Source organism: Hemitrygon akajei, chromosome 27 (assembly GCF_048418815.1).
Source record: "Hemitrygon akajei chromosome 27, sHemAka1.3, whole genome shotgun sequence".
NCBI classification, from domain to species: Eukaryota; Metazoa; Chordata; class Chondrichthyes; order Myliobatiformes; family Dasyatidae; genus Hemitrygon; species Hemitrygon akajei.
In genome coordinates, this window is record NC_133150.1 from 41,157,873 (window position 1) to 41,184,187 (window position 26,315).

Genomic DNA, 26,315 nt, shown 5'->3' on the forward strand with positions numbered 1-26,315 from the left:
ACATTGATATCAAGAGAATAAAGTCCATTTACGTAGTGATCCCTGCAAAGTGAGATCAGTTTCCAATAAACCTGATGTTCTCACTTAACAGCCTCTAGATTCCATCAGCAGGATATATATATTCTTCCCTCACCTGACTCCACACTATATCCTTTTTCTTCTTATCTGCTTCCTCCTCTTATGCATCTCCAAAGTCCACCCCTTTTCCTCCCCATTCCAGTTTCCTGTCATGCTTCACTCCTCCTAAGTCCCTGAACCCCTAGTGGATCCAGTCTCACACTTCCCCCTCTCCTACTTACACTGTCTCCCTCTCCACTCACACTTGAGGCAGAGTCGCAGACCAAACTGTAGCCAATTCCCCTCCCCTAACAGATGCTGCTTCAGCCGTTGAGTTCCTCCAGGGTGCACTCTGAACTCCAATTTCTCATCTCTTTTGTGTCTATGGGTATTCATGTACTGTTCTGCAAATGGTGTACGACCCCCAAACCAACACTGATTATGCAAATGTCCAGCAAAATTTGTCACTTACCGGGTAGGAAACCAATCAGGAAAATCGAAGTCCACATTTTTTTTATTCACAGAGACCCAGCCAGGACCTGTCTGTCCTCAGAGAGAAATAAATATTAAATAAAAATGAGGAAGAAGGCAGCAGGAAGTTTGATCAAAAAACCAAGGGTGACGCAACCGGTGTGAGGTACATGAGAATCTGGAAAGCTTTTGGCTACATTTATCAAGACAAATACTTAAACAATTCCTAAAGACTGAACGAAATGGTGAGAAGAGTTGAAATATTTGACACAAGCTACAGTAGATGTTCTAATCTGAATGAACAGTAAATAGCTGGAGGTGTCCTGAAACAGGAGATTAATCTGAAATGTTGACCACTCTGCCTCCACAGATCCCACATGATTCATTTTCTATGAAAATGACTCCAGAAGTTTTATTTTTTCCTTGACTTAAAATATACTCACTGGAGTTTAGAATAATGAGACAGAAACTTGAAGAAACCTATTGAATATTGAAAGGCCTCAAGTGAGTGGATGTGGAGAGAATATTTCCTGCAGTAAGTGAGTTTACAACCAGATAGCACAGCCTCAGAGTACATGAGGTTGATAGGTTCTTGATTTGTAAAGGTGTCAAGGGTTACGGGGTAAAGCAGGAGAATGGGGTTGAGAAGGCCTAATTCTTCTTCAATGCCTTTTGGGTCTTATGGGCTTCTAATACAGACACCAATCTTGTGAATCTCTTCTGCAACATGAATTCTTGAATGCTCATTGCTCATCCTATGCCAGAAGCCCTCTTTAACACCTACTTTACCATCCCTGTTTGTTCTAAATCTCAGGGAGTTATGGACTTGCAATCCAAGATTTGTACATCTTTGTGGACCTGCCTTGATGATAATTTAATCAAACGCGACATGAGGAAGACATGACATGAGTCCTGATGAAGCATCTCAGCCTGAAAGGTTGATTGTTGACTCTTTTCTGTAGATTCTGCCTGGTCGTCTGAGTTCCACCAGCTTTTTGCCTGTGTTGCGATAATTTTTGGGAACTTGCTACTGAGCAGGGAGCAAAGTGGGAAATAAGTGAGGTGTAGAAGGGGCTTCTCCTGCAAACTCTGCAAATATAGTTGGTTTCATTCTCTCTTCTCTTTGATCCTCAAAAGCTCACCTATTCTGAATTCTATTCCAACTGTCATTGCAATTTTGTGACCTCTGATGGGATTTCACTTTGCCGCAGTTAGATTTGAGAGGAAACCTTCTGAATGGATTTACACATTCACAATGGTGTAAAATCCATATCAGATCCATTCTTAAAGCAAATCAACTCCGTTTGACAGTAAATGATCTGTGTGAGTAGACAACCCCTGGTGTTTCTAATTCCCACAGAATAATAGAGCACAGTAAATGGACAGTTCACACTGGTCAAAGGAGAGAATATTTCTATCCTTCCTATCTCACTCCCATGGTCTCCCTGACCCCTGAAACTACACACCTTTGCTCACTTTCTCAGTAGCTAGCTTCACAATATCTCTGTTTACCTGGTTAGATCTTTCAATGTTATGGAAAGTGTGATCTATCCAGATTCATGCTGTCTGATTCCCTGGGGCAGATGAAGTCTGAGGAGAGTTTCAGTACAGGGGATAACAATTCTCACATGTCACACATATTGGAGAAGTAATAGAGAATCAGCATCAAAATCAGGTTTCATATCACCGGCATACTGTGTATCGCGAAATTAGCTGTAGATGTATGAAACCGTGACTATCTGTTCATTTCCATAGATGCTGCCTGAGCTGCTGAGTTCCTCCAGCATTTTCTGTGTGTTACCTTTGATTTCATTGTCGTGTGAGGGTTGTGCTGATGCAAGAATGTGGCTGATTTACATTTTCCTGAATTTTATAATTTTATTTGCTGACTTTGCAATTGTTTATAAACACTTAATTTCACATTGATAAGTAAATAAACGATAAATTAATTCAGTACACACGGTGAGCTTTTGTTACGTTGGGTTTGTTTGAGAGATAAACAGTGCAATATGTTAACCTTGAATGTGTGTTTGCTTAAATTCTGTACATTGTACAATATGAGTGCTGACTATTTCATCAGTCACTGCTGTCATCTGTGTAATGTTCACCCTCAGTGAAGGATGTGATCAGAACTTCTGTTTTCTTTATTTGTCTTACCAAACAGAATATAGAGAAGTAACAACAGGTGCTACACATTGAGAGATCATTCCCGTCACCATGTTCAGATATGGCCCATGTGAGGAGTGAAAGATACTGAAGCCAGTCGATAGTTCACAGACCTTTATGCAAACAGCGATAGAGGAATAAACCAATAAATACTAAGCCAAACAGGGCTGTTCACTGAAACTCTCAAATTGAAATGAAGACAACACCGTGCTGAAAGGAATAACTAAATATGAAATGAAAACTGCTAGTCTTCAGAGTCAGTTGACTCAACAGTCCTATTTCTCAAGCTAGGCCAAATGCAAGCAGGCAATGAAACATTGCTGTGCTTTGCTCACTTCTTAGCAAGCAACACAACGAAAAGAATGGACTGAAATACCATCACATTGAAGTAATAATTAACAGACATGTGCATATTCATGAGCACAACTGCCGTATCTGTTGCGATGCTGAATTTGTGGTTGTGACAGTTCTGGCCTCTTCCTGCATTGCCCCATCTCTTCTTGGAAAACTTCTCAACAAACGTGGTTCAATATGCTGATGAGAACAAGTGCTGAGATACATTTTCAGCAAAGTGTTTCTGTTTCAGCAACTAGATTACTAAATAACAGTAACAATTTGGTGAAGAAAATTGAAAAGGCCTTTAACTATTATGTTAAATATTAATCCCACTGCTGTGCATAACTGTAGATGCAATGGTAGGATCTTAAAACGTTTTCTATTTGGTTATTGAGATTATATCCAAGAACTGAAGTTTTATAAAGCATTAGTCAGACCAAACTTGGAATATGGTGAATAATTTTGGCTTCTATCTATAAAAGGATGTACTATAATTGCAGAACTTCACGTGAATAAAAGTGTTATGTTATGAGGAGTGTTTGATGGTCTGGGCTTGTACTCATTGGAGTTTAGAAGAATGAGGGGAGTTGTCATTGAAACCCCTTCAATAGTGAAGGCCCAAAACCTGGATGGCATGTATGTGGAGAGGATGTTCCTGTAATGGGGGAGTCCCAGAGCAGAGGGCACAGTCTGAGAATAGAAAGACATCCCTTTAAAACAGAGATGAAAAGGAATGTCTTTAATCAGAGGATACTGAATCTGTGGAATTCATCTCCACAGATGACTGTGGAGGCCAAGTCTTTGGGTCTATTTAAAATGGAGTTTGATAGGTTTTTGATTAGTAAGGGTATCAAAAATTACGAGCTAAATGTGGTTGAGGGTGGTAATAAAACAGCCATCATAGCATGGCAGAGCAGACTGAATGGGCTGAATGGCCTAATTCTATTCCTATGTCATTTTGTCTTACCGGTCTTCTGGTCTTACGATCTTAAAACATGGAGCAGCGCAGGAAGAGGATGGAACATTTAGTTTCCATGAGGCATCTACTGGTTTTTCCCTAAATTCTGTTTTGTAAGAGAAGTAAAGGGAACACAAGTTCCAACCATCCAATAAGTGAATTGTTTTGGGACGTTCTTGGAAAGGGAAAAGGTCCCCTTCAGAATCAGAATCTGGTTACTCTCACTGTCTTCTGATGTGAAATGTCATTTTTGCAGCAGAAAAAAACTAAACAAGTCTGTTTTCTCAGACCATTAGCAAGCTCAGGATGAACATATTGAGATTTACAAGTCGGACCAGTGCAGCTGGAGTTATCCCCGGATAATCAACACCATCAGGTAACACTGGGTGAACTCAGCAGGTCAGGCAGCATCCATGGAAACGAGCAGTCAATGTTTTGGGCCAAGACCCTTCGTCAGGACTGAAGAAGGAGGGAGCAGGGGCTCTATAAAGAAGGTGGGGGGAAGGGGGAAGGTTCCAGGTGAAAAACCAATCAGAGGAAAGATCAAGGGGTGGGGAAGGGGAAGCAGGGATGGGATAGGCCGGAGAGGTGAAGGAGGAATGTAAGGGGAAAGCACTATGGGTAGTAGAAGGCAGCAAAATCATGAGCGAGGTGATAGGCAGCTAGAAGAGGAGGCAGAGTGAAAGTGGGATGGTGGAAGGGAGAGGGAGGGAATTACCAGAAGTTGGAGAGTTCGATGTTCATACCAAGGGGCTGGAGGCTACCCATACGGTATGAGGCGTTTCTCCTCCAACCTGAGTTTAGCCTCATCATGGCAGTAGAGGAGGCCGAGTATGGACATATCCGAATGGGAATGGAAAGCAGAGTTGAAGTGGGTGGCAACCGGGAGATCCTTTCTGTTGTGGCAGATGGAGTGGAGGTGCTCGATGAAGCGGTCCCCCAATCTGCATCGGGTCTCGGTGATGTAGAGGAGGCCGCACCGGGAGCACCGGATGTAATAGTTGACCCCAACAGACTCACAAGTGAAGTGTTGTCTCACCTGGAAGGACAGTTTGGGGCACTGAATGGTGATAAGAGAGGAGGTGTAGGGACAGGTGTAGCACTTGCGCTTACATGGATAAATACCAGGTGGGAGATCTGTGGGGTGGGACGTGTGGACCAGGCAGTCGTGGAGGGAACAATCCCTGCGAAAAGCAGAGAGGGGTAGAGAGGGAACGATGTCCTTAGTGGTAGGGTCCTGTTGAAGGTGGCGGAAGTTGCGTAGGATAACATGCCGGATCTGGAGGCAGGTGAGGTGGTAGGTGAGGACAAGGGGAACACGGTCTCTGTTGTGGTGATGGGAAGATGGAGTGAGGGCCGAAGTGCGGGAAATGGAGGAGATGTAGGTGAGGGCATCATTGATGACTTCCAGTAATTCCCTCCCTCTCCCTTCCACCATCCCACTTTCACTCTGCCTCCTCTTCTAGCTGCCTATCACCTCTCTCATGATTCTGCCACCTTCTACTACCCACAGTGCTTTCCTCTTACATACCTTCTTCACCACTCTGGCCTATCCCATTCCTGCTTTCCCTCCCCCACCCCTTGATCTTTCCTCTTATTGATTTTTCACCTGACACCTTCCACCCTCCCCCCACCTTCTTTATAGGGCCCCTGCCCCCTCTTCTTCAGTCCTGATGAAGGGTCTCGGCCCGAAAGGTTGACTGCTCATTTCAACGGATTCTGCCCGACCAGCTGAGTTCATCCAGCTTGTTTGTAGGTGCTGATTTCACCACAGCATCTTCAGTGTTCTTTGTGTTTACTATCAAGTGACACTGACCTGAAGATGTAACAAGCTCCAAACAGAGTCTGGTGTTAATGCTTCACATTCTCACACAGCAGGTGAAGGACATTGTGTCATATTCCTCCTTGTCAGTGAGGCATTTCAAAGTTCAAAATTCAGATTAAGTTGATTATCAAAGTAGAGTACATACATGTCACCATATACTACACTGAATATAATGACAATAATTTACGACCCTTCATTGTACACTCATGGATTACAGTCACAGATCAGTACTGAGAAAAGTTACACCTCCTATTTGCAGATTCACACCCTGATGACCAATGCAAGATGCAATTATTTGCAGCTCACTCAGTTTATTCAGCACCCAACTTTTATTTCCATTGCTCGTTCTCCTTTAAGACCTTTGTACAGTGACTGGAAATGTTCATGCTTCAGTCTCTTTCTCACTCCATTTCTACAAAATCTGTTACAAAAGACCAGTGGTCATGCACGTGATCAAAGTTCAAAATGTACTTTGTTGATTTATTTTCAAAGTATGTTAATGTCACCAGATCTATCTTCCACCGACATTCATCTTGTTGCAGACATTCAGAGTAGGACAAAGAAATGCAACAGAATCAATGAAACAGGACACACAAGTATGGAGAAACAGACGATGTGCAAAGGAAGACAAACTGTGCAGATACAATTAAAAAAATTAATATATAATAGACCATAAGACATAGGAGCAGAATTAGGCCATTCAGTTCATAGAGTCTGCTCCACCATTCCATCATGGCTAATCCCAGATCCCACCCAACCCCACACACCTGCCCTCGCCACTTCCTTTGATGCCCTGACCGATCAGAAAACTCTCAACTTCCACCTTAAGTATACCCACAGACTTGCCCCCACCACAGTCTGTAGCAGAGCATTTCACAAACCTACCACTGTCTGGCTAAAAAATATTCTTCCTTACATCTGTTCAAAGGGTCACCCCTCAACTTTGAGGCTGCGCCATCTAGTTCTGGAACACAGAACAGCACAGCACAGTTCAGGCACTTCAGCCCACAATGTTGTGCCAATCGATACTCGATGATGAATCTAAACCTTCCATCCTACAAAGCCTGTGACAGTCTGTTTCCAGACATAAATGTATGTGTTGATCTAAGAGCCTCTGAATATCCATATTGGATCAGCCTCTGCCACCTTGCCAACAGTGCGTCCCTGGAACTCAGCACTCTGTGTGAAAAATACATAACTCTTACATCTCCCCTAAACTTTCCTCCGCTCATTTTAAACAGAGGTCCTCTGTATGGGTCATTGTCACCATGAGAAAGAAGTGCTGCTTGTCCACTCAATCTATGCCTTATACACCTCTTCTACATCACTCTACCAAGTTACCTCTCACCCTCCTTTTCTCTGAAGAGAAAAATCACTGGCTCACTCAACACTTGCTTTTCGACCGAAGACATATTCTCTGATCCAGTCAGAATCTTGGTAAACCTCCACTGCACCCTCTCTACAGCTTCAGCAAGCTTCCAACAAACAGGCAATCAGAACTGAACTAAATTCTCCAAGTGTGATTGAACCAGAGTTTTATAGAATGTAACATTACCTTGTGGCTCTTGAACTTGATCTGTCAACAAGTAAGGTCCAGCACATCATACACTTGCTTTAACACCTTTACAACTTGTGCAGCAACTTTGAAGAATCTACAGACTTGGAGACCAATATCATTCTGTACCTCCATATTGCTCAGAAACCTACTATTAACCAGCCTTCAGGCTCGATCCTCCAAAGTGTATCACATCACATCACATTTTTCTGTGTTAAACTTCATCAATCACTTCTCCACCCAGCACTGCATCCTGTCTTTACCCTGTTGTAACTTAAAACAATCTTTGTATCACATGCAAACTTATTTACATATGGTACTGTGCAAAAGCTATAGGCATATGTAAAAATATTCTGTAAAGCCAAGATGCTTTCAAGGAAAACCTACCAGAAATTTGTCTGGTAGATTGCCACAGTTCTTCTCCAGACTTTGGCTGCCACACTTGTTTCTGATTTTCCAAGTAATCCCAGACAGCCTCAGTGATGTTGAGATCAAGAAAGAGCAAGAGCAAGGAAATCCTCTTGCATTTGTACAGAGCCATGGTGAGACCACACCTGGAGTATTGTGTACAGTTTTCATCTCCAGCGTTAAGGAAGGACATCCTGGCTGTAGAGGAAGTGCAGCGTAGATTCACGAGGTTAATTCCTGGGATGTCTGGACTGTCTTACGCAGAGAGGTTAGAGAGACTGGGCTTGTACACGCTCGAATTAAGGAGATTGAGAGGGGATCTGATTGAAACATATAAGATTATTAAGGGATTGGACAAGATAGAGGCAGGAAATATGTTCCAGATGCTGGGAGAGTCCAGTACCAGAGGGCATGGTTAGAGAATAAGAGGTAGGTCATTTAGGACAGAGTTAAGGAAAAACTTCTTCTCCCAGAGAGTTGTGGAGGTCTCGAATGCACTGCCTCAGAAGGTAGTGGAGGCCAGTTCCCTGGATGCTTTCAAGAAAGAGCCAGATAAGTATCTTATGGATAGGGGAATCAAGGGATATGGGGACAAGGCAGGAACCGGGTATTGATGGTAGTTGATCAACCATGATCTCAAAATGGCGGTGCAGGCTCGAAGGGCCAAATGGTCTACTTCTGCACCTATTGTCTATCATGGCTCTTTGGAGGCCATACCATCAGAAACCATATAAGACTCTTGTGTGCCTAAATCTGTACACTGGAGTTTAAAATTAAGTAACATTACAGAAGCTTGTTCATATGTAGAAGTATCCTTAAGCCAGGAATTCACAACCTGGGAAATGAACTGCATAGTCTTTTATCCTACACATCACTCCTCCCACCAGATCTGCTTTGTAAACTGACACTATTCTGCTTTTAACCCAGATCTGAAGAGCGTTCCTGACCTGAAAGCTGATTAAGTGGCCATTGAGTGTTTAAAGGCAGAAACTTGTGAGTAATCCATCATCTGTTTGGTGCCTTTCAGAAGGAAATGAAATTGAGACTGGGTTTAGTGACTTGCAGAAGCATTTGGCACTGAATTTGCAAGAAGTTCTGGTAATCCACGCTGAGGCTGAGTAAGAGAAGGAGTTTGATGTTCTTCAGACACATCCACGAGATGGGCATTTCTATGTTCAACAAACTTAACCCTGTCATCACTCCCCAGGACATCTAATGCACAGACCCTTCTCAGAAGAAACATGGATGAGACAGAAATCTCTCATCCCTACCCACCAAGGTTTACCTTTGACTCCAGATCTCATAATATTCTTTCCTAATTGCCCCACTGAAAATGACCCAGGAAAGACACCGATTTCAAGACAATAACATCAAAAGTCATAGTGATCCCTGCAGTGTGAGATCAGATTCCAACAATGGGAGACCTGATATTTCTGCTTAACAGCCTCCAGGAGATTTCTCCAGTTGGACGTATTCTCCCCCCAAACTGGCTCCACTTTATCACCCTTTTCTCATTATCTTCTTCCACCAATCACCAAGCTCCAAACTCCAACAATTTTCCTCCTCATTCCATTTGCTTGCCATGCTTCACCAATCCTCAGTTTCCAACTACCGACAGAATTCAGTCTCAGGCCTCTCCCTCTCCACTCTGACTTCCTGCAGATTCTTGACCCAAAGCTTTGTCAAGTCCCTCCCCACTGACAGACACTTTTGACTCATTGAGTTCCTCCAGAAATTTGCACTGAACACCAGATTCCGACATCTTCACTGACTACATTTACTCAAGCACTGGTCTGGAAACTATGCATGACCCCAAACCAACACTGCTTACGCAGATGTCCAGTGTTGTTTGTTCCTCACAGGTTAGGAACCCAATCAGAGGAATGAAAGTCCATAACATTTTATTGACAGAGACCAAGCCAGGGCCTGTCTGTTCTCAGAAAACAATGACTAAAACTAAAATGAAGAAGAAGGCAGCTAAAAAATATTCTTCCTTTCATCTGTTCAAAGGGTCACCCCTCAACTTTGAGGCTGCGCCATCTAGTTCTGGAACGTGGAACATGGAACAGCACAGCACAGTTCAGGCACTTCAGCCCACAATGTTGTGCTAATCGATACTCGATAATGAATCTAAACCTTCCATCCTACAAAGCCTGTGACAGTCTGTTTCCAGACATAAATGTATGTGTTGATCTAAGAGCCTCTGAATATCCATATTGGATCAGCCTCTGTCACCTTGCCAGCAGTGCGTCCCTGGAACTCAGCACTCTGTGTGAAAAAGACATAACTCTTACATCTCCCCTAAACTTTCCTCCACTCATTTTAAACAGAGGTCCTCTGTATGGGTCATTGTCACCATGAGAAAGAAGTGCTGCTTGTCCACTCAATCTATGCCTTATACACCTCTTCTACATCACTCTACCAAGTTACCTCTCACCCTCCTTTTCTCTGAAGAGAAAAATCACTGGCTCACTCAACACTTGCTTTTCGACCGAAGACATATTCTCTGATCCAGTCAGAATCTTGGTAAACCTCCACTGCACCCTCTCTACAACTTCAGCAAGCTTCCAACAAACAGGCAATCAGAACTGAACTAAATTCTCCAAGTGTGATTGAACCAGAGTTTTATAGAATGTAACATTACCTTGTGGCTCTTGAACTCGATCTGTCAACAAGTAAGGTCCAGCACATCATACACTTGCTTTAACACCTTTACAACTTGTGCAGCAACTTTGAAGAATCTACAGACTTGGAGACCAATATCATTCTGTACGTCCATATTGCTCAGAAACCTACTATTAACCAGCCTTCAGGCTCGAACCTCCAAAGTGTATCACATCGCATTTTTCAGTGTTAAACTTCATCAATCACTTCTCCACCCAGCACTGCATCCTGTCTTTACCCTGTTGTAACTTAAAACAATCTTTGTATCACATGCAAACTTATTTACATATGGTACTGTGCAAAAGCTATAGGCATATGTAAAAATATTCTGTAAAGCCAAGATGCTTTTAAAGAAAACCTACCCGAAATTTGTCTGGTAGATTGCCACAGTTCTTCTCCAGACTTTGGCTGCCACACTTGTTTCTGATTTTCCAGGTAATCCCAGACAGCCTCAGTGATGTTGAGATCATGGCTCTGTGGAGGCCATACCATCAGAAACCATATAAAACTCTTGTGTACCCAAATCTGTACACTGGAGTTTAAAATTAAGTAACATTACAGAAGCTTGTTCATATGTAGAAGTATCCTTAAGTCAGGAATTCATAACCTGGGAATGAACTGCATAGTCTTTTATCCTACACATCACTCCTCACACCAGATCTGCTTTGTAAACTGACGCTCTTCTGCTTTTAACCCAGATCTGAGGAGGGTTCCTGACCTGAAAGCTGATTAAGTGGCCATTGAGTGTTTAAAGGCAGAAACTTGTGAGTAATCCATCATCTGTTTGGTGCCTTTCAGAAGGAAATGAAATTGAGACTGGGTCTAGTGACTTGCAGAAGCATTTGGCACTGAATTTGCAAGAAGTTCTGGTAATCCACGCTGAGGCTGAGTAAGAGAAGGAGTTTGATGTTCTTCAGACACATCCACGAGATGGGCATTTCTATGTTCAACAAACTTAACCCTGTCATCACTCCCCAGGACATCTAATGCACAGACCCTTCTCAGAAGAAACATGGATGAGACAAAAAACTCTCATCCCTACCCACCAAGGTTTACCTTTGACTCCAGATCTCATAATATTCTTTCCTAATTGCCCCAATGAAATGGCCCAGGAAAGACATTGATTTCAAGATCATAACATCAAAACCCTGCAGTGAGAGATCAGATTCCAACAATGGGAGACCTGATATTTCTGCTTAACAGCCTCCAGGAGATTTCTCCAGCTGGAAGTATTCTCCCCCCAAACTGGCTCCACTTTATCACCCTTTAAATACCAAGAGAATTCAGTCTCAGACCTCTCCCTCTCCACTCTGTCTTCCCGCAAATTCTTGACCCAAAGCTTTGTCAAGTCCCTCCCCACTGACAGACATTTCTTGGCTCATTGAGTTCCTCCAGAAGTTTGCTCTGAAGAGCAGATTCCGACATCTTCACTGACTACATTTACTCAAGCACTGCTCTGGAAACTATGCATGACCCCAAACCAACACTGCTTACACAGATGTCCAGTGTTGTTTGTTACTCACAGGTTAGGAACCCAATCGGAATAATCAATGTCCATAACATTTTATTGACAGAGACCTAGCCAGGGCCTGTCTGTTCTCAGAAAACAATGACTAAAATTAAAATGAGGAAGAAGGCAGCAGGAGGTTTGATCAAAAAACAGTGTCCCAAGTGGTGTGTGGTATGTGAATATCTGAAAGGCTTTTAGTTATGTTTAGCAAGATAAACATTTAAACAATTCCCAAAGACTAAATGAAAGTTGAGATGTGTTATATTATTGGGCACAAGCAACAGTAAATGTTCAAATCTGAAGGAAAAATTAACAGCTGTAGGTGTCCTGATTAATCTGAAATGTTGACCACTCTGGCTTTGCAGATCCCACCTGACTCCTGAAGGCAGGAGAATGCGGTTGAGAGAGGAGATAAATCAGCCATGATGGAATGGTGGAATAGACTCAATGGGAAAAGCAGCTGAATTCTCCTGCTATGTTTTTTCATTTTCCCTTCCTCTGATACAGGCAACAATCTGATGTGTCTCTTCTTCAGTCACTCCGATATTTCCACATCCTTCCTGCTATGCAGTAAACACAACTGCACACCTGCCCCAAGTGTGTCCTAAGCATATTTTTATCCATTTGCCACATGTATTCTTGAATGCTCAATGCTGTCCCTATACCATAAGCTCCCTTTACCACCTGTTTTACCATCTCCCTGTTACAAATTTTAGGGAGTTATGGACTTGCACTCCAAGATTTGGACATCATTCTGCATCTGCCTTGGTGATAATTCAAGCAAATATGTTCTGGGGAAGTTGCTGCTGAGAAAGTAGCAAAGTAAGAAATAGCTGTGATGCAGAAGGACTTTTCATGCAAAGTAACAATGTGGTGCGTCGATTCATTTCCATAGATTCTGAATTCCTCCAGCATTTTGTGTTGCTTTTGGTTTTATTATAATCCAAGAGTTGAGGTGATCCAAGAATGTACATTGTATAGCATGAGTGCTGACATTCTGTAAATTGTATAGTATGAGTGCTGACTATCGCATCAGTCACTGCTGTCATCTGTGAAATGGTCACCCTCAGAGAAGGATGTGGTCAGAACTTCTGTTTTCTTTGTCTTACCAAACTGAATATAGAGAAGTGCCAATGGTTGCTACACACTGACAGCTTATTCTGGTCTCTTCCACTATTGACTCATCACTTCTTGGAAAACATCTCAACAGCCATGGTTCTCTTTGCTGACGGGAACAAATGCAGAGATACAAAACATCTTCAGCAAAGCATTTTGTTTCAGCAGCTAGATCACTGACCAACAATAACAATTTGGCCATTTCATCATTGTGTTTAAATCTAATAATAGTCATGCACACACTTTTAAATACAATGGTGGGATTGTAAAACATTTACCACTGTTGTTGATGAGTTATCCAAGAACTAGAGCTTTATAAGTTATTGGTCCGACTGCACTTGGAATATGGTGAACAGTATTGGGCCTCTTATCTTCAAAAGTGTCATACGGTGGGCACTGCGAGCAGACCCAAATGCAAGACACAGACAATGAAGGACTTGGAACTGGACAAGACATAGAATAGGAGATGGGACTGGAACACAGACTTGTGCTAGGATTTTGGCTAGGAAAGCAGGACCAGGACAAGGAACTGGGAACTAGGAGCCTGGGCTTGGACTCCAAGCCAGAGACTGGGCAAGGACCCAGAACATGGGTCTTGACTTGGGCTTGGACCCCAGAACTAGGCAAAGACATAATGTGGCTACAGGACAGGATGAGGCTTGGGTTTTTCAAGGCTTGGGGTCTTGGCAGAACTGGAACACAGGGACATGGAACACAGAGCCAGGACCCCTCCTTAGGAACAGGACTTGGGGCTGGGGCTCTACACGGAGTCAGGGCCCCTCCTAGGATGCAGGACACAGGGCCAGGACTCATACACAGAACACAGAGAGATGGTTCCCAACACAAGATAGTAGTGAACAGCCAGACCTACCTAGCAAAGGCATGGACACAGAAACAGTTCCCAACAATGATAGACAGTTCCTTATCCAGACACAGCAAGGTTCCAGTCTTGCTCTGGCAGCAGAACTTGACAGCAATACAGGCCAGGACACAGGCAAAGGCTTCAGGAGGAAGGTGAAGTAAAGGGAACAGTCCAGCAAATGAAGGTGACCCCAGGAGCTATTTATGTAGCCAGCCTAAAATGAGAATCAGGTGCCTCAATTAGAGCACCCAACAGAACAAATGAAAAGTGGAAAACCTGGAATAAGGAAAGATTGACCTGACTGTGAACCAGAATGCGGATTTATGAACTGGACCATGACAGAAAGGGTGTGCTGTAATTGGAAAGGTGTTCAGAGGAGGTTCCCCAAAGTGATCCCAGCAGTGAAAGGGTAAATGTACGAGGAGTTTTTGATGGCTATGGACCTGTACTCGCTGGAGTTTAGAAGAATGGTGGGTGTGGTGGGAGGGGTCTCATTAAAATCTCTCGTATTGTAAAGGGCCAAGAAGCTAGATGGAGTGCATGTGGAGAGTATGTTTCCTGTGGTGGGAGAGTCCCTGACCAGAAGGTGCTGATCCTTTGGAATTCATTCTCACAGACTACTGTGAAGGACAAATCATTGGATATACTTAAAGCAGAGTTGATATGTTTTTGATTTTTAAAGTTGTCAAAGTTTATGGGGAGAATAGGGTTGAGGGGGATAATAAAACAGTCTTTATATAACCACAAGATACTGCCAGGCAAACAGAAATGGTCTCTTTGTTCACACTCTGTCTCCTGTCAGATAATCTATTGATGCTAGGATCTTACCAGTAATAATATGGCTTCTCATCTCATTTTGCAGCCCAATGTGTAGCACTTTGTCAAAGGCCTTCTAAAAATCCAAGTAAGCAATATGTAAGCAACAGACTCTCCTCTGTCTATCCGGCATGATATTTCCTCACAAATTTCCTGCAGATTTTTTTTGGCAAAATTTCCCCAACAGGAAACCATATTTTCCCAACCACTGAAGTAAGGCTAACTGGTCTATAATTCCCTTTCATTTACCTACATCATCTTAAAGAGTGGATGAACATTTTCAATTGTTCTGTCCTACAAAACCATTCCAGAATCTAGTAATTCTTGAAAGATCACTACTAATGCCTCCACAATCTCCTCAGCATCCTCTTTCATGTAGTCTATCTGATCCAGTTGACTTATCTACCTTCAGATCTCTCAGCTATCCAAGCAGTTCACCTTACTAATAGCAATTAAACTCACTCCTGCCCCCCTGACATTGCTGAATTTCTGTCATCCTGCTTGTCTTCTTCATTGACAAATTATGCAAAATACTGAATAAGTTCATCCTCCATTTCTTCATCCCTCATCATTACATCTTCAGCATCATTATCCAGTGATCTGATATCCACTCTTGTTTTTCTTTTACTCTTCACATATCTGAAATTCTTTTGGTCTTCTCTTTTATATTATTGGGTAGATTTAATCTTTTCTCTCCTTGTGGCTTTTCTCGTTGCCTTCTGTTGATTTTTGAAAGCTTCCCAGTTCTCTAACTTAACACAAATTTTTGCTATGTCAAATGTCCTTCCTTTTGTTTAAATGACAGTGTCACTCATTCTAGCATCTTCAATGCAGGAGGCAGAAGTATAAATGGAATGCTCACAATTCCCCTCCAGGGAAGGGATCGCTGCCCTGGAGAGACTCACAGGACACAGACACTGAGCCCCCTACATGTAAGACATAGGAGCAGAATTAGGCCATTTGGCCCATCAAGTCTGCTCTGCCATTCAACCATGGCTGAGATTTTTTTTCTCTTCCTCAACCGCAGCCAGTTCCTGGCCTTAAATAACCTTTAATGCCATGTCCAATCAGGAACCTATCAATCTCTGCCTTAAATACACCCAGTGACCTGGCCTCCACAACTGCATGTGGCAACAAATTCACCACAGTTTGGCTAAAGACATTTCTCTGCACCTCTGTTTTGAAAGGGCACGCCTCTATCCTGAGACTGTGCCCTGTTGTCCTAGACTCTCCCACCATAGGATACATCTTTCCACATCTACTCTAGAGTGCTGTCTACAATTTCCCTTCCTTTGCATCCCTCCCTTCTTAAAGTGTGGAGTGACATTTCCAGAGTCTAGTTATTTTTCAAAGGTAGCCACTAATATCTGCACAATCTCTTCCCTAACCTCATTCAGAAACCTGGGTGTAGTCCATCTGGTCAAGGTGACTTATAAAAATCCTCGAGCAACTTCTCCTTAATAATAGCAGCCACACTCACTTCTGCCCCCTGATATTACTGAACTTCTGTCATTCCCACCTGATATTTGCAAAATTTTATGTCCTTCCTTTTGTTTTTATGACAGTCTCACAACTCAACATCCATTCCAGCATTTTCAATGCAGGAGCCAGAAGTATGAATGGAGTACTCTCAATTTGTCCGGATGTGCAATTCCAACTATGTTTGAGCTGCTCCACATCTTCCAGGAGGAAGTGACATACTTACTTGTTGACAACGTTTTATTTCTACTCAATGGAGGCTGCAATGTGTAGTTTCTACAAATGCAAAGAATTTCATTACCCTCACTAGAAGTATAAGAGCAGCAGTAACAGAATAACTAGAATAGATATTTAAATGTATCCCTCCTTAAAATTAGAACTTACTGATGCCATAGAGTTCTGTCATGTAACTGCAGTTCTCTCTGTTGCTGAAGACTGTCACATTCACCATTGCACTGGATCTTGCTCCAGACCAATTCCAGGCTCCGCAGTAATATTGATGGTGCTGGTGGTTGAAGGATTTACAACATAGAGCCAGTTCATTTGTATCTGAGATCTTTGTATGTCCGGATGAGGTTATTTCATACCATCTGTACTGAATGGGAAGGGATCCCTGGGAAGACTCACAGGAAAGTGACACTAAGCCCCTGAGACGTGAAACATCTGCTGGTGATGGATATCGAAGCACAGGAACAGACACAGGTTCTATGGAAAGGAATTCAACAATCAGACACTGAATGAACATCTGAAAATCAAACACTCTTCTGACACTTTATTAGGTACACCTGCTCACCTGCTTGTTAATGCAAATATCTAATTAATCTATCATCTGGCAGCAACACAGTCCATAAAAGCATGTAGACATAGTTAAGAGATTCAGTTGTTGTTCAGACCAAATATCAGAATGTGGGGGAAATGTGATCTTAGTGACTTTGACCTTGGAATTATAACTGGTGCCAGAAGAGGAGGTTTGACTATCTCAGAAACTGTTTATGTCCTGGGATTTCCATGCATAACATTCACAAGAGTTTACAGAGAATGGTGTAAAAAACAAGAAATATCCACTTATCAGCAATTATGTGAGCAAAATGCCTTGTCAATGGGAGAGGTCTGTCATTACCTCCAGTTGAACTTTGTCTTTGTGTATTTTCCAACTAGCTGTCAGTCTGTGGTTTTGTATTATCATGTGCTGTTGTCTGTGTTCATGCCCCATCTGCTCCTGTCTCTGCTTCTGCTCTACTCCAGCCCCTGTATTACTGAGAACTCCCCTCTCATCTGTTTCTAATTATTACCTGTTTTGCTGCCATTTCTGTCTCATTGTGCTCCACCTATCATCTGCCTCTCTGGTATTTTAGCCCTGTGCTTTCACCTGTTTGTTGCCAGATTGTGCCAGTGAATTTTTAATCGGTCCTAATTAAGTGGCCATTGAGTATTTAGAGACATATGTTTGGAGGCTGTCAGGAGAAAATGAAATTGTGACTGGTTTCAGTGACCTGCTGTAGAGAGGGAAACATTTGGCACTGATATTAATGCAGAGATATTGAGGAATGGACAGGGTCTGGACAAAGATCTTACTATATGTGCAGAGCTGAGTGAGAGGAGAAGTAGTTTGTTGTTCTTCAGAAACATTCATGAGATGGGCATTATTCCATTCTACAAGCTTCACCCTGGCATCAGCACATCGTCACTCCCCAGGACATCTAATGCACTGACCCTTCCCAGAGGAAACATAGATGAGACATTTATTTCACTGACGGCACAAAGTCAATCATTGAGAAACCTCACATCAGATACTTGTAAATGTACATAAACCATTGTATCAAAACCTGCTTTTTTAATTCCACAGCTGTACCATCCTGTATTTCCACGGTGAAGATCCTCCATAGTAACAGTAAATATTCTCCGTTCCGGGTTATCTGTGATTGACACTCGTCCACTCCGTCCATGTCACCCATTTGTTTCCACTAAAACTGAACATAGTGGAGTCCATCCATGGCACCAATACTTTGTGTATGAGCTGTACATGGCTTCATAGTGACAATCGATTGTGATCGCTCGTCCCACAACTCCTCTTACATATTTCTCTGCCCACGATGCACCTGAAAGAGAGGAAAGCATTTTCATATTTGAGGGGAAAGAAACAACTTAATGCAAATAACTAACTTTGAACATCATGGTAAAAACAGGTCCGGGTCACATCCAACATGTCGTCTATGACACCACAGCCGATGATTTTGGTCTGAAGTGCAATCAGTGCTGTTACTGTGTCAGTGCTCTCTCCCCTGTGTCAGTACATTGTGGGTTCACTTCCCACTCCAGAGTCCTGAGCAGAAACCCAGGGCTGACCTTCCACTGCAGTACTGATGGAGAGTGGCTGTGTTGAACTTTCAATTACCTCAGATTATGTTGGCCTTTGAAATGTCCACAAAGGTCTCAGCTATTTCATTTGAGATGCTTCCAGGTGTGTGTGATGAATTCCAGATAACTTTAGAGTTGAAATGGGGGTCAGTGAGAGACAGTGAGGGATGGACAGAGTCTGGACAAAGATCTTGTACTCTGTCCTGAGGCTGAGCAGGAGGAGGGGGAGATTGCTGTTCTACAGACACATCCACAAGATGGGTATTTCTCCATTCAACAAACGTAACCCTGGGATCAGCACATCATCACTGCCCAGGACATCTAATGCTCTGACCCTTCCCAGAGGAAACATGGATGAGACATTTATTTCATTGGAGGCACAAAGTCAATCACTGAGAAACCTACCATCATATACTTGTAAATGTACATTAAATATCGGATTGGCACCTGGTGTTGTAACTCCACAGCTGTGCCATCCTGTATCTCCAGAGTACAGATCCTCCATAGTAACAGTAAATATTCCCCGTTCCGAGGTTATCTGTGATTGACACTCGTCCCCTCCGTCCATGTTGCCCTTTTGTTTCCACTAAAACTGAACATTAACGAGTCCATCCATGGCACCAATACTTTGTGTCTGAGCTGTACATGGCTTCATAGTAACAATCGATTGTGACCGCTCTTCCCACAACTCCTCTTACATATTTCTCTGCCCATAATGCACCTGAAACTGAGCGAGGCATATTCAGATTTCAGCGGAAAGCAACAACTTAATGCAAACAAATATTTTTGAACATGATGGTAAAACAGGTCCAGGTCGCGTCCCGCATGTGGTCCATGACACCACAGCCAATGATTTTGGTCTGAAGTGCAGTCAGTGCTGTTACTGTGTCAGTGCTCTCTCCCCTGTGTCAGTACATTGTGGGTTCACTTCCCACTCCAGAGTCCTGAGCAGAAACCCAGGGCTGATTCTCTCCATGCTGCCAGTGTCCTGATTTCCTCCTCACTTACAGACAAGTTTATAAGCTGCAGAAAGAAACCTCATGATCTCTGAAACTGAGCCCTCTGGTTCTGATGGAAATTTTATATTTCTATCTGTCAGGTATTTCTATGTGTAGTTAGAAGCGTAACCGCTTTAGTGTCTAGAAATACAGGTGTGATTTTAATTTCTGCTGGGATATATTGAGTGTTTAAATCTAATTTATTATTTCTGGAATTGAAAACCACATATCCATAATTATAATGATCAACTACCAGATTGTCAAAATCCCATTTGGATCAGAAAGGCCTTTAAGGACAGAAATCTCTCATCCCTCCCCACACTGGTTTACCTGTGACTCCACATCTAGTAATGTTCTTTACTAATTGCCCCACTGAAATGGCCCAGGAAAGACGCAGATATCAAGAGAATAATGTTAATTTTCATAGTATCCCAACAGAGTGAGATCAGTTTCCAATAGACCTGATGTTCCCACTTAACAGCCTCTTGATTCCACCAGCTGGATATCTAAGAGATATATATATTCTTCCCTCACCTGACTCCACACAATTTCCTTTTCTTCTTATGTGCTTCCAACTCTCACACACCTCCAAAGTCTACCCCTTTTCCTCCCCATTCCAGTTGCCTGTCGTGCTTCACCCCTCCTAAGTCCCTGAACCCCTAGTGGATCCAATCTCACACTTCCCCCTCTCCTACTTACACTGTCTCCCTCTCCACTCACACTTGAGGCAGAGTCGCAGACCAAACTGTAGCCAATTCCCCTCCCCCTAACAGATGCTGCTTCAGCCGTTGAGTTCCTCCAGGGTGCACTCTGAACTCCAATTTCTCATCTCTTTTGTGTCTACGGGTATTCAAGTACTGTTCTGCAAATGGAGTATGACCCCCAAACCAACACTGATTATGCAAACATCCAGCAAAATTTGTCACTTACCGGGTAGGAAACCAATCAGGAAAATCGAAGTCCACATTTTTTTACTCACAGAGACCCAGCCAGGACCTGTCTGTCCTCAGAGAGAAATAACTGGGAAATAAAAATGAGGAAGAAGGCAGCAGGAAGTTTGATCAAAAAAACCACGGATGACACAACTGGTGTGTGGTACGTGACAATCTGGAAAGCTTTTTGGTATATTTAGCAAGACAGAAATACTTAAACAATTCCTGAAGACTGAACAAAATGGTGAGAAGAGTTGGAATATTGCACACAAGCAACAGTAGATGTTCTAATCTGAACGAACAGTAAATAGCTGGAGGTGTCCTGAAACAGGGGATTAATCTAAAATGTTGACCACTCTGCTTCTGCCAATCCCACATGACTCCCAACGATCCCCCAGAAGGTTTATTTTTTGCTTGACAAAATATACTCACTGGAGTTTAGAAGAATGAGACGGAATCTCATAGAAACCTATTGAATATTGAAAGGCCTTGAGTGAGTGGATGTGGAGAGAATATTTCCTGCAGTAAGTGAGTCTACAACCAGACGGCACAGCCTCAGAGTACATGAGGTTGATAGGTTCTTGATTTGTAAAGGCGTCAAGGGTTACGGCGTAAGGCAGGAGGATGGGGTTGAGAAGGCCTAATTCTGCTTTAATACCTTTTGGATCTTATGGGCTTCTAATACAGGCACCAATCTTTGAGTCTCTTCTGCAACATGAATTCTTGAATGCGCATTGCTCCTCCAGTGATAGAAGGCCTCTTTAACACCTACTTTACCATCTCCCTCTGTTCAAAATCCCGTGGAGTTATGGACTTGCAATCCAAGATTTGTACATCTTTGTGGACCTGCCTTGATGATAATTCAATCAAACACAACACATGAGGAAGACATGACATGAGTCCTGATGAAGTGGTTCAACCTTAAAGTTTGATTGTTTACTCTTTTCTATAGATTCTGCCTGGTCAGCTGAGTTCCACCAGCTTTTTGCCTGTGTTGTGATAATTTAGGGAACTTGCTATTGAGGAAGGAGCAATGCAGGAAATAATTGAGATGTAGAAGGGGCTTTTCCTGCAAACTCTGCAAACATACTTGGCTTCATTCTCTCTTCTCTTTGAGCCTCAAAAGCTCTCCTATTCTGAATTCTATTCCATCTGTCAGCGCAATTTTGTGACCTCTGATGGGATTTCACTTTGCTTCAGTTAGATTTGAGAGGAAAGCTTCTGAATGGATTTACACATTCACAATGGTGTAAGATCCATATCAGATCCATTCTTAAAGCAAATCAACTCCACTTGACAGTAAATGATCTGTGTGAGTAGACAACCCCTATAGTTTCTATTTCCCACAGAATAATAGAGCACAGTAAATGGACAGTTCACACTGGTCAAAGGAGAGAACATTTCTATCTTTCCTATCTCACTCCCATGGTCTCTCTGCCACCTGAAACTGCACACCTTTGCTCACCTTCTCAGTTGCCAGCTTCACAATATCTCTGTTCACCTGGTTAGATCTTCCAATGTTACTCTAAGTGTGATCTATCCAGATTCATGCTGTATGATTCCCGGGGGCAGATGAAGTCTGAGTAGAGTTTCAGTACAAGAGATAGCAATTCTCATGTGTCACACATAGTGGAGAAGTAATAGAGAATCAGCATCAAAATCAGGTTTCACATCACCGGCATACAGTGTATCGCGAAATTAGCTGTAGATGTATGAAACCGTGACTATCTGTTCATTTCCATAGACACTGCCTTAGCTGCTGAGTTCCTTCAGCATTTTGTGTGTGTTGCCTTTGATTTCATTGTCGTGTGAGGGTTGTGGTGATACAAGAACGTGGCTGATTTACATTTTCCTGAATTTTACTTGTTGACTTCACAATTGTTTATAAAACACTAAATTTCACATTGATAAACAGATAAACAATGAAATGATTCAGTATACATGGAGAGCTTTTGTTACGTTGGGTTTGTTTGAGAGGTAAACAGTGCAGTATATTAGCCTTGATTGTGTATCTGCTTAAATTATATGCATTGTTACAAAGAGTGTTGACTCTATTGCATCAGTCACTGCTGTCATCTGTGTAATGTTCACCCTCAGTGAAGGACGTGGTCAGAACATCTGTCTTCTTTATTTGTCTTACCATGGGGAATATAGAGAAGTAACAACAGATGCTACACATTGAGAGATCATTCTTGTTACCATGTTCAGATGTGGCCCATGTGAGGAGTGAGAGACACTGAAGAAGGTCGATAGTTCACAGACCTTTATACGAACAGATATAGAGGGATAAAATGATAAATGCTAAGCCAAACAGGGCTGTTAACTAAAACTCTCAAATTGAAATGAAGACAACACTGTGCTGAAAAGAATAACTAAATATGAAATGATTATCGCTAGTCTTCAGAGTCAGTTGACTTGACAGTCCAATTTCTCAGGCTAGGCCAAATGCAAGTAGGCCACGAAACATTTCTGTGCTTTGCTCACATCTCGGCAAGCAATACAACAAAAAGAATGGACTGAAATACCATCACAGTGAAATAATAATTAACTGACACGTGCATATTCACGAGCACAACTGCCGTCTCTGTTGTGATGCCGAATTCGTGGTTGTAACAGTTCTGGTCTCTTCCTGCATTGCCCCATCTCTTCTTGGAAAACGTCTCAACAACCATGGTTCAATATGCTGATGAGAACAAGCGCAGAGATACAAAACATCTTCAGCAAAGCGTTTCTGTTTCAGTAACTAGATCACCCAACAACAATAACAATTCAGTGAGCAAAAGTGAAAAGGCCTTTTATGATTGTGTTAAATCCTAATCCTACTCTTGTGCATAACTGTAAATGCAATGGTGGGATCTTAAAACGTTTTCAATTTGGTTACTGAGATTATTTCCAAGAACTGAAGCTTTATAAAGCATTAGTCAGACCACTCTTGGAATATGGTGAACAATTTTGGCCTTTTTTATATAAAAGGATGTACTGTAATTGGAGAACTTCCCAGGAATAAAAGGGTTAATGTATGAGGAGTGTTTGATGGCCTGGGCTTGTACTCACTGGAGTGTACAAGAATGAGGGGAGTTGTCATTGAAATCTCTTCAATAAAGAAGGCTCAAAACCTGGATGGTGTATATGTGGAGAGGATGTTCCTGTAATGGGGGAGTCCCAGAGCAGAGGGCACAGTCTGAGAATAAAAAGACATCCATTTAAAATAGAGATGAGAAGGAATTTCTTTAGCCAGAGGATGCTGAATCTATGGAATTCATTTCCATAGACAGCTGTGGAGGCCAAGACTTTGGTTATATCTAAAACAAAGTTTGATAGATTATTGATTGGTCAGGGTGTCAAAAGTTACAAGACGAATGTGGTTGATGGTGTGGTGATAAAGCAGCAAATATAGAATGGCAGAGCAGAATGAATGGGCTGAATGGCCTAATTCTATTCCTATGTCTTACGTTCTTCTGGACATGATCTTAAAAGATGGAGCAACACTGGGAGAGGATGGAACAATTAGATTTCATGAGGCATCTACTGGTTTTTCCCTAAATTCTGTTTTGTAAGAGAAGTAAAGGGAACACAAGTTCCAGGCATCCACTTTGTGAATTGTTTTGGGATGTTCTTGGAAAGGGAAAAGATCCCTTTCAGAATAAGAATCTGGTTACTCTCACTGTCTTCTGATGTGAAATGTCGTTTTTGCAGCAGAAAAAACAAAGCAAGTTTGTTCTCTCAGACCATTAACGAGCTCAGGAATAACATGTGGAGATTTTCAAGTCGGACCACTGCATCTGGAATTGTCTCCGGATAATCAGCACCATCAGGTAACGTTGACCTGAAGATGTAACAAGCTCCAAACAGAGTCTGGTGTTACTGTTCCCATCCTCACACAACAGGTGAAGGACATTGTGTCATATTCCTCCTGGTTAGTGAGGCATTTCAAAGTTCAAAATTCAGATTAAGTTGATTATCAAACTAGAGTACATACATGTCACCATATACTACACTGAATATAATGACAATAATTTACGACCCTTCACCCTAACGTACACTCATGGGTTACAGTCACAGATCAGTACTGAGAAAAATTACACCTTCTATTTGCAGATTCACACCCTGATGACCACTGCAAGCTGTAATTATTTGCAGCTCACTCATTTTATTCAGCACCCAACTTTTATTTCCATTGCTCGTTCTCCTTTAAGACCTTTGTACAGAGACTGGAAATGTTCATGCTTCATCCTCTTTTTCACTCCATTTCTACAAAATCTGTTACGAAAGGTCAGTGATCATGCACGTGATCAAGGTTCAAAATATACATGGTAAATTTATTATCAAAGTATGTTAATGTGACCAGATCTATCTTCCCTGACATTCAGAGTAGGACAAAGAAATACAACAGAATCAATGAAACAGGACACACAAGTATGGAGAAACAAATTATGTGCAAAGGAAGACAAACTGTGCAAATACAATAAATAAATTAATATATAATAGACCATAAGACATAGGAGCAGAATTAGGCCATTCAGTTCATAGAGTCTGCTCCACCATTCCATCATGGCTAATCCCAGATCCCACCCAACCCCACACACCTGCCCTCGCCACTTCCTTTGATGCCCTGACCGATCAGAAAACTCTCAACTTCCACCTTAAATATACCCACAGACTTGCCTCCACCGCAGTCTGTAGCAGAGCATTCCACAAACCTACCACCATCTGGCTAAAAAATATTCTTCCTTACATCTGTTCAAAGGGTCACCCCTCAACTTTGAGGCTGCGCCATCTAGTTCTGGAACACGGAACATGGAACAGCACAGTTCAGGAACTTCAGCCCACAATGTCATGCCAATCGATACTCGATGATGAATCTACAAAGCCTGTGACTTTCTGTTTCCTGACATAAATGTATGTGCCTATCTAAGAGCTTCTGAATATCCATATTGGATCAGCCTCTGCCACCATGCCAGCAGTGTGTCCCTGGTGCTCGCCAACCTGTGTAAAAAAAACTTAACTCTTACATCTCCCCTAAACTTTCCTCTGCTCAACTTAAATGGATGTCCTCTGTATTGGTCATTGTCACCATGAGAAAGTGCTGCCAGTCCACACATTCTATGCCTTATACACCTCTTCTACATCACTCTACCAAGTTACCTCTCACCCTCCTTTGCTCCATAGAGAAAATCACTGGCCCACTCAACACTCACTTTTCCTCAAAAGACATTTCTCTAATCCAGGGAACATCCTGGTAAACCTCCACTGCACCCTTTCTACAACTTTGGCAAGCTTCCAACAATGAGGCAATCAGAACTGAACTAAATTCTCCAAGTATGATTGAACCAGAATTTTATAAAGTGTAACATTAGCTTATGCTCTTGAACTCAATCTCTTGACTATCATACTCTTGCTTTAACATCTTTACAACTTGTGCAGCAACTTTGAAGAATCTACAGACTTGGAGACCAATATCCTTCTGTACCTCCATATTGCTCAGAAACCCACTAATAACCAGCCTTCAGGTTTGTTTGATCCTCCAAAGTGCATCACAACACATTTTTCTGTGTTAAACTCCATCAATCACTTCTCCACCCAGCACGCCATCTTGTCTTTACCTTGTAGTAATTTACGACAAGGCTCTGTACCAACCACAGCACCGACAGTCTTTGTGTCAGATGCAAACTTATGTACATATGGAACTGTGCAAAAGTTGTAGGCATATGTAAAAATATTCTGTAAAGCCAAGATGCTTTCAAAGAAAATGAAATGTGAAGTTTCTAAATATCAAACATTTACTATAAAGAGCAGTAAATAGT

The 26,315-nt window shown here is 42.2% G+C and overlaps 1 protein-coding gene across 2 annotated transcripts in view; it reads right to left on the bottom strand.

Moving 5' to 3' along the window:
- Positions 1–19,135, bottom strand: part of LOC140717287 (Fc receptor-like protein 5) — a 41,271-nt gene extending 22,136 nt beyond the window's left edge. The window contains exons 1-3 of one of the 2 annotated variants that reach the window (XM_073030721.1): positions 18,987–19,135; positions 18,050–18,322; positions 16,608–16,928 (exon numbers count right to left, since the gene is read on the bottom strand). In XM_073030721.1, coding sequence (XP_072886822.1) covers positions 16,608–16,928; positions 18,050–18,107 — 379 coding nt within the window. In that variant the 5' untranslated portion in view covers positions 18,108–18,322; positions 18,987–19,135. Of the gene's footprint in view, positions 1–529; positions 606–16,607; positions 16,929–18,049; positions 18,323–18,986 lie in introns of those variants that run through there. The other variant, XM_073030722.1, reaches the window with a different exon arrangement.
- Between the last annotated feature and the right edge of the window lie 7,180 nt (positions 19,136–26,315).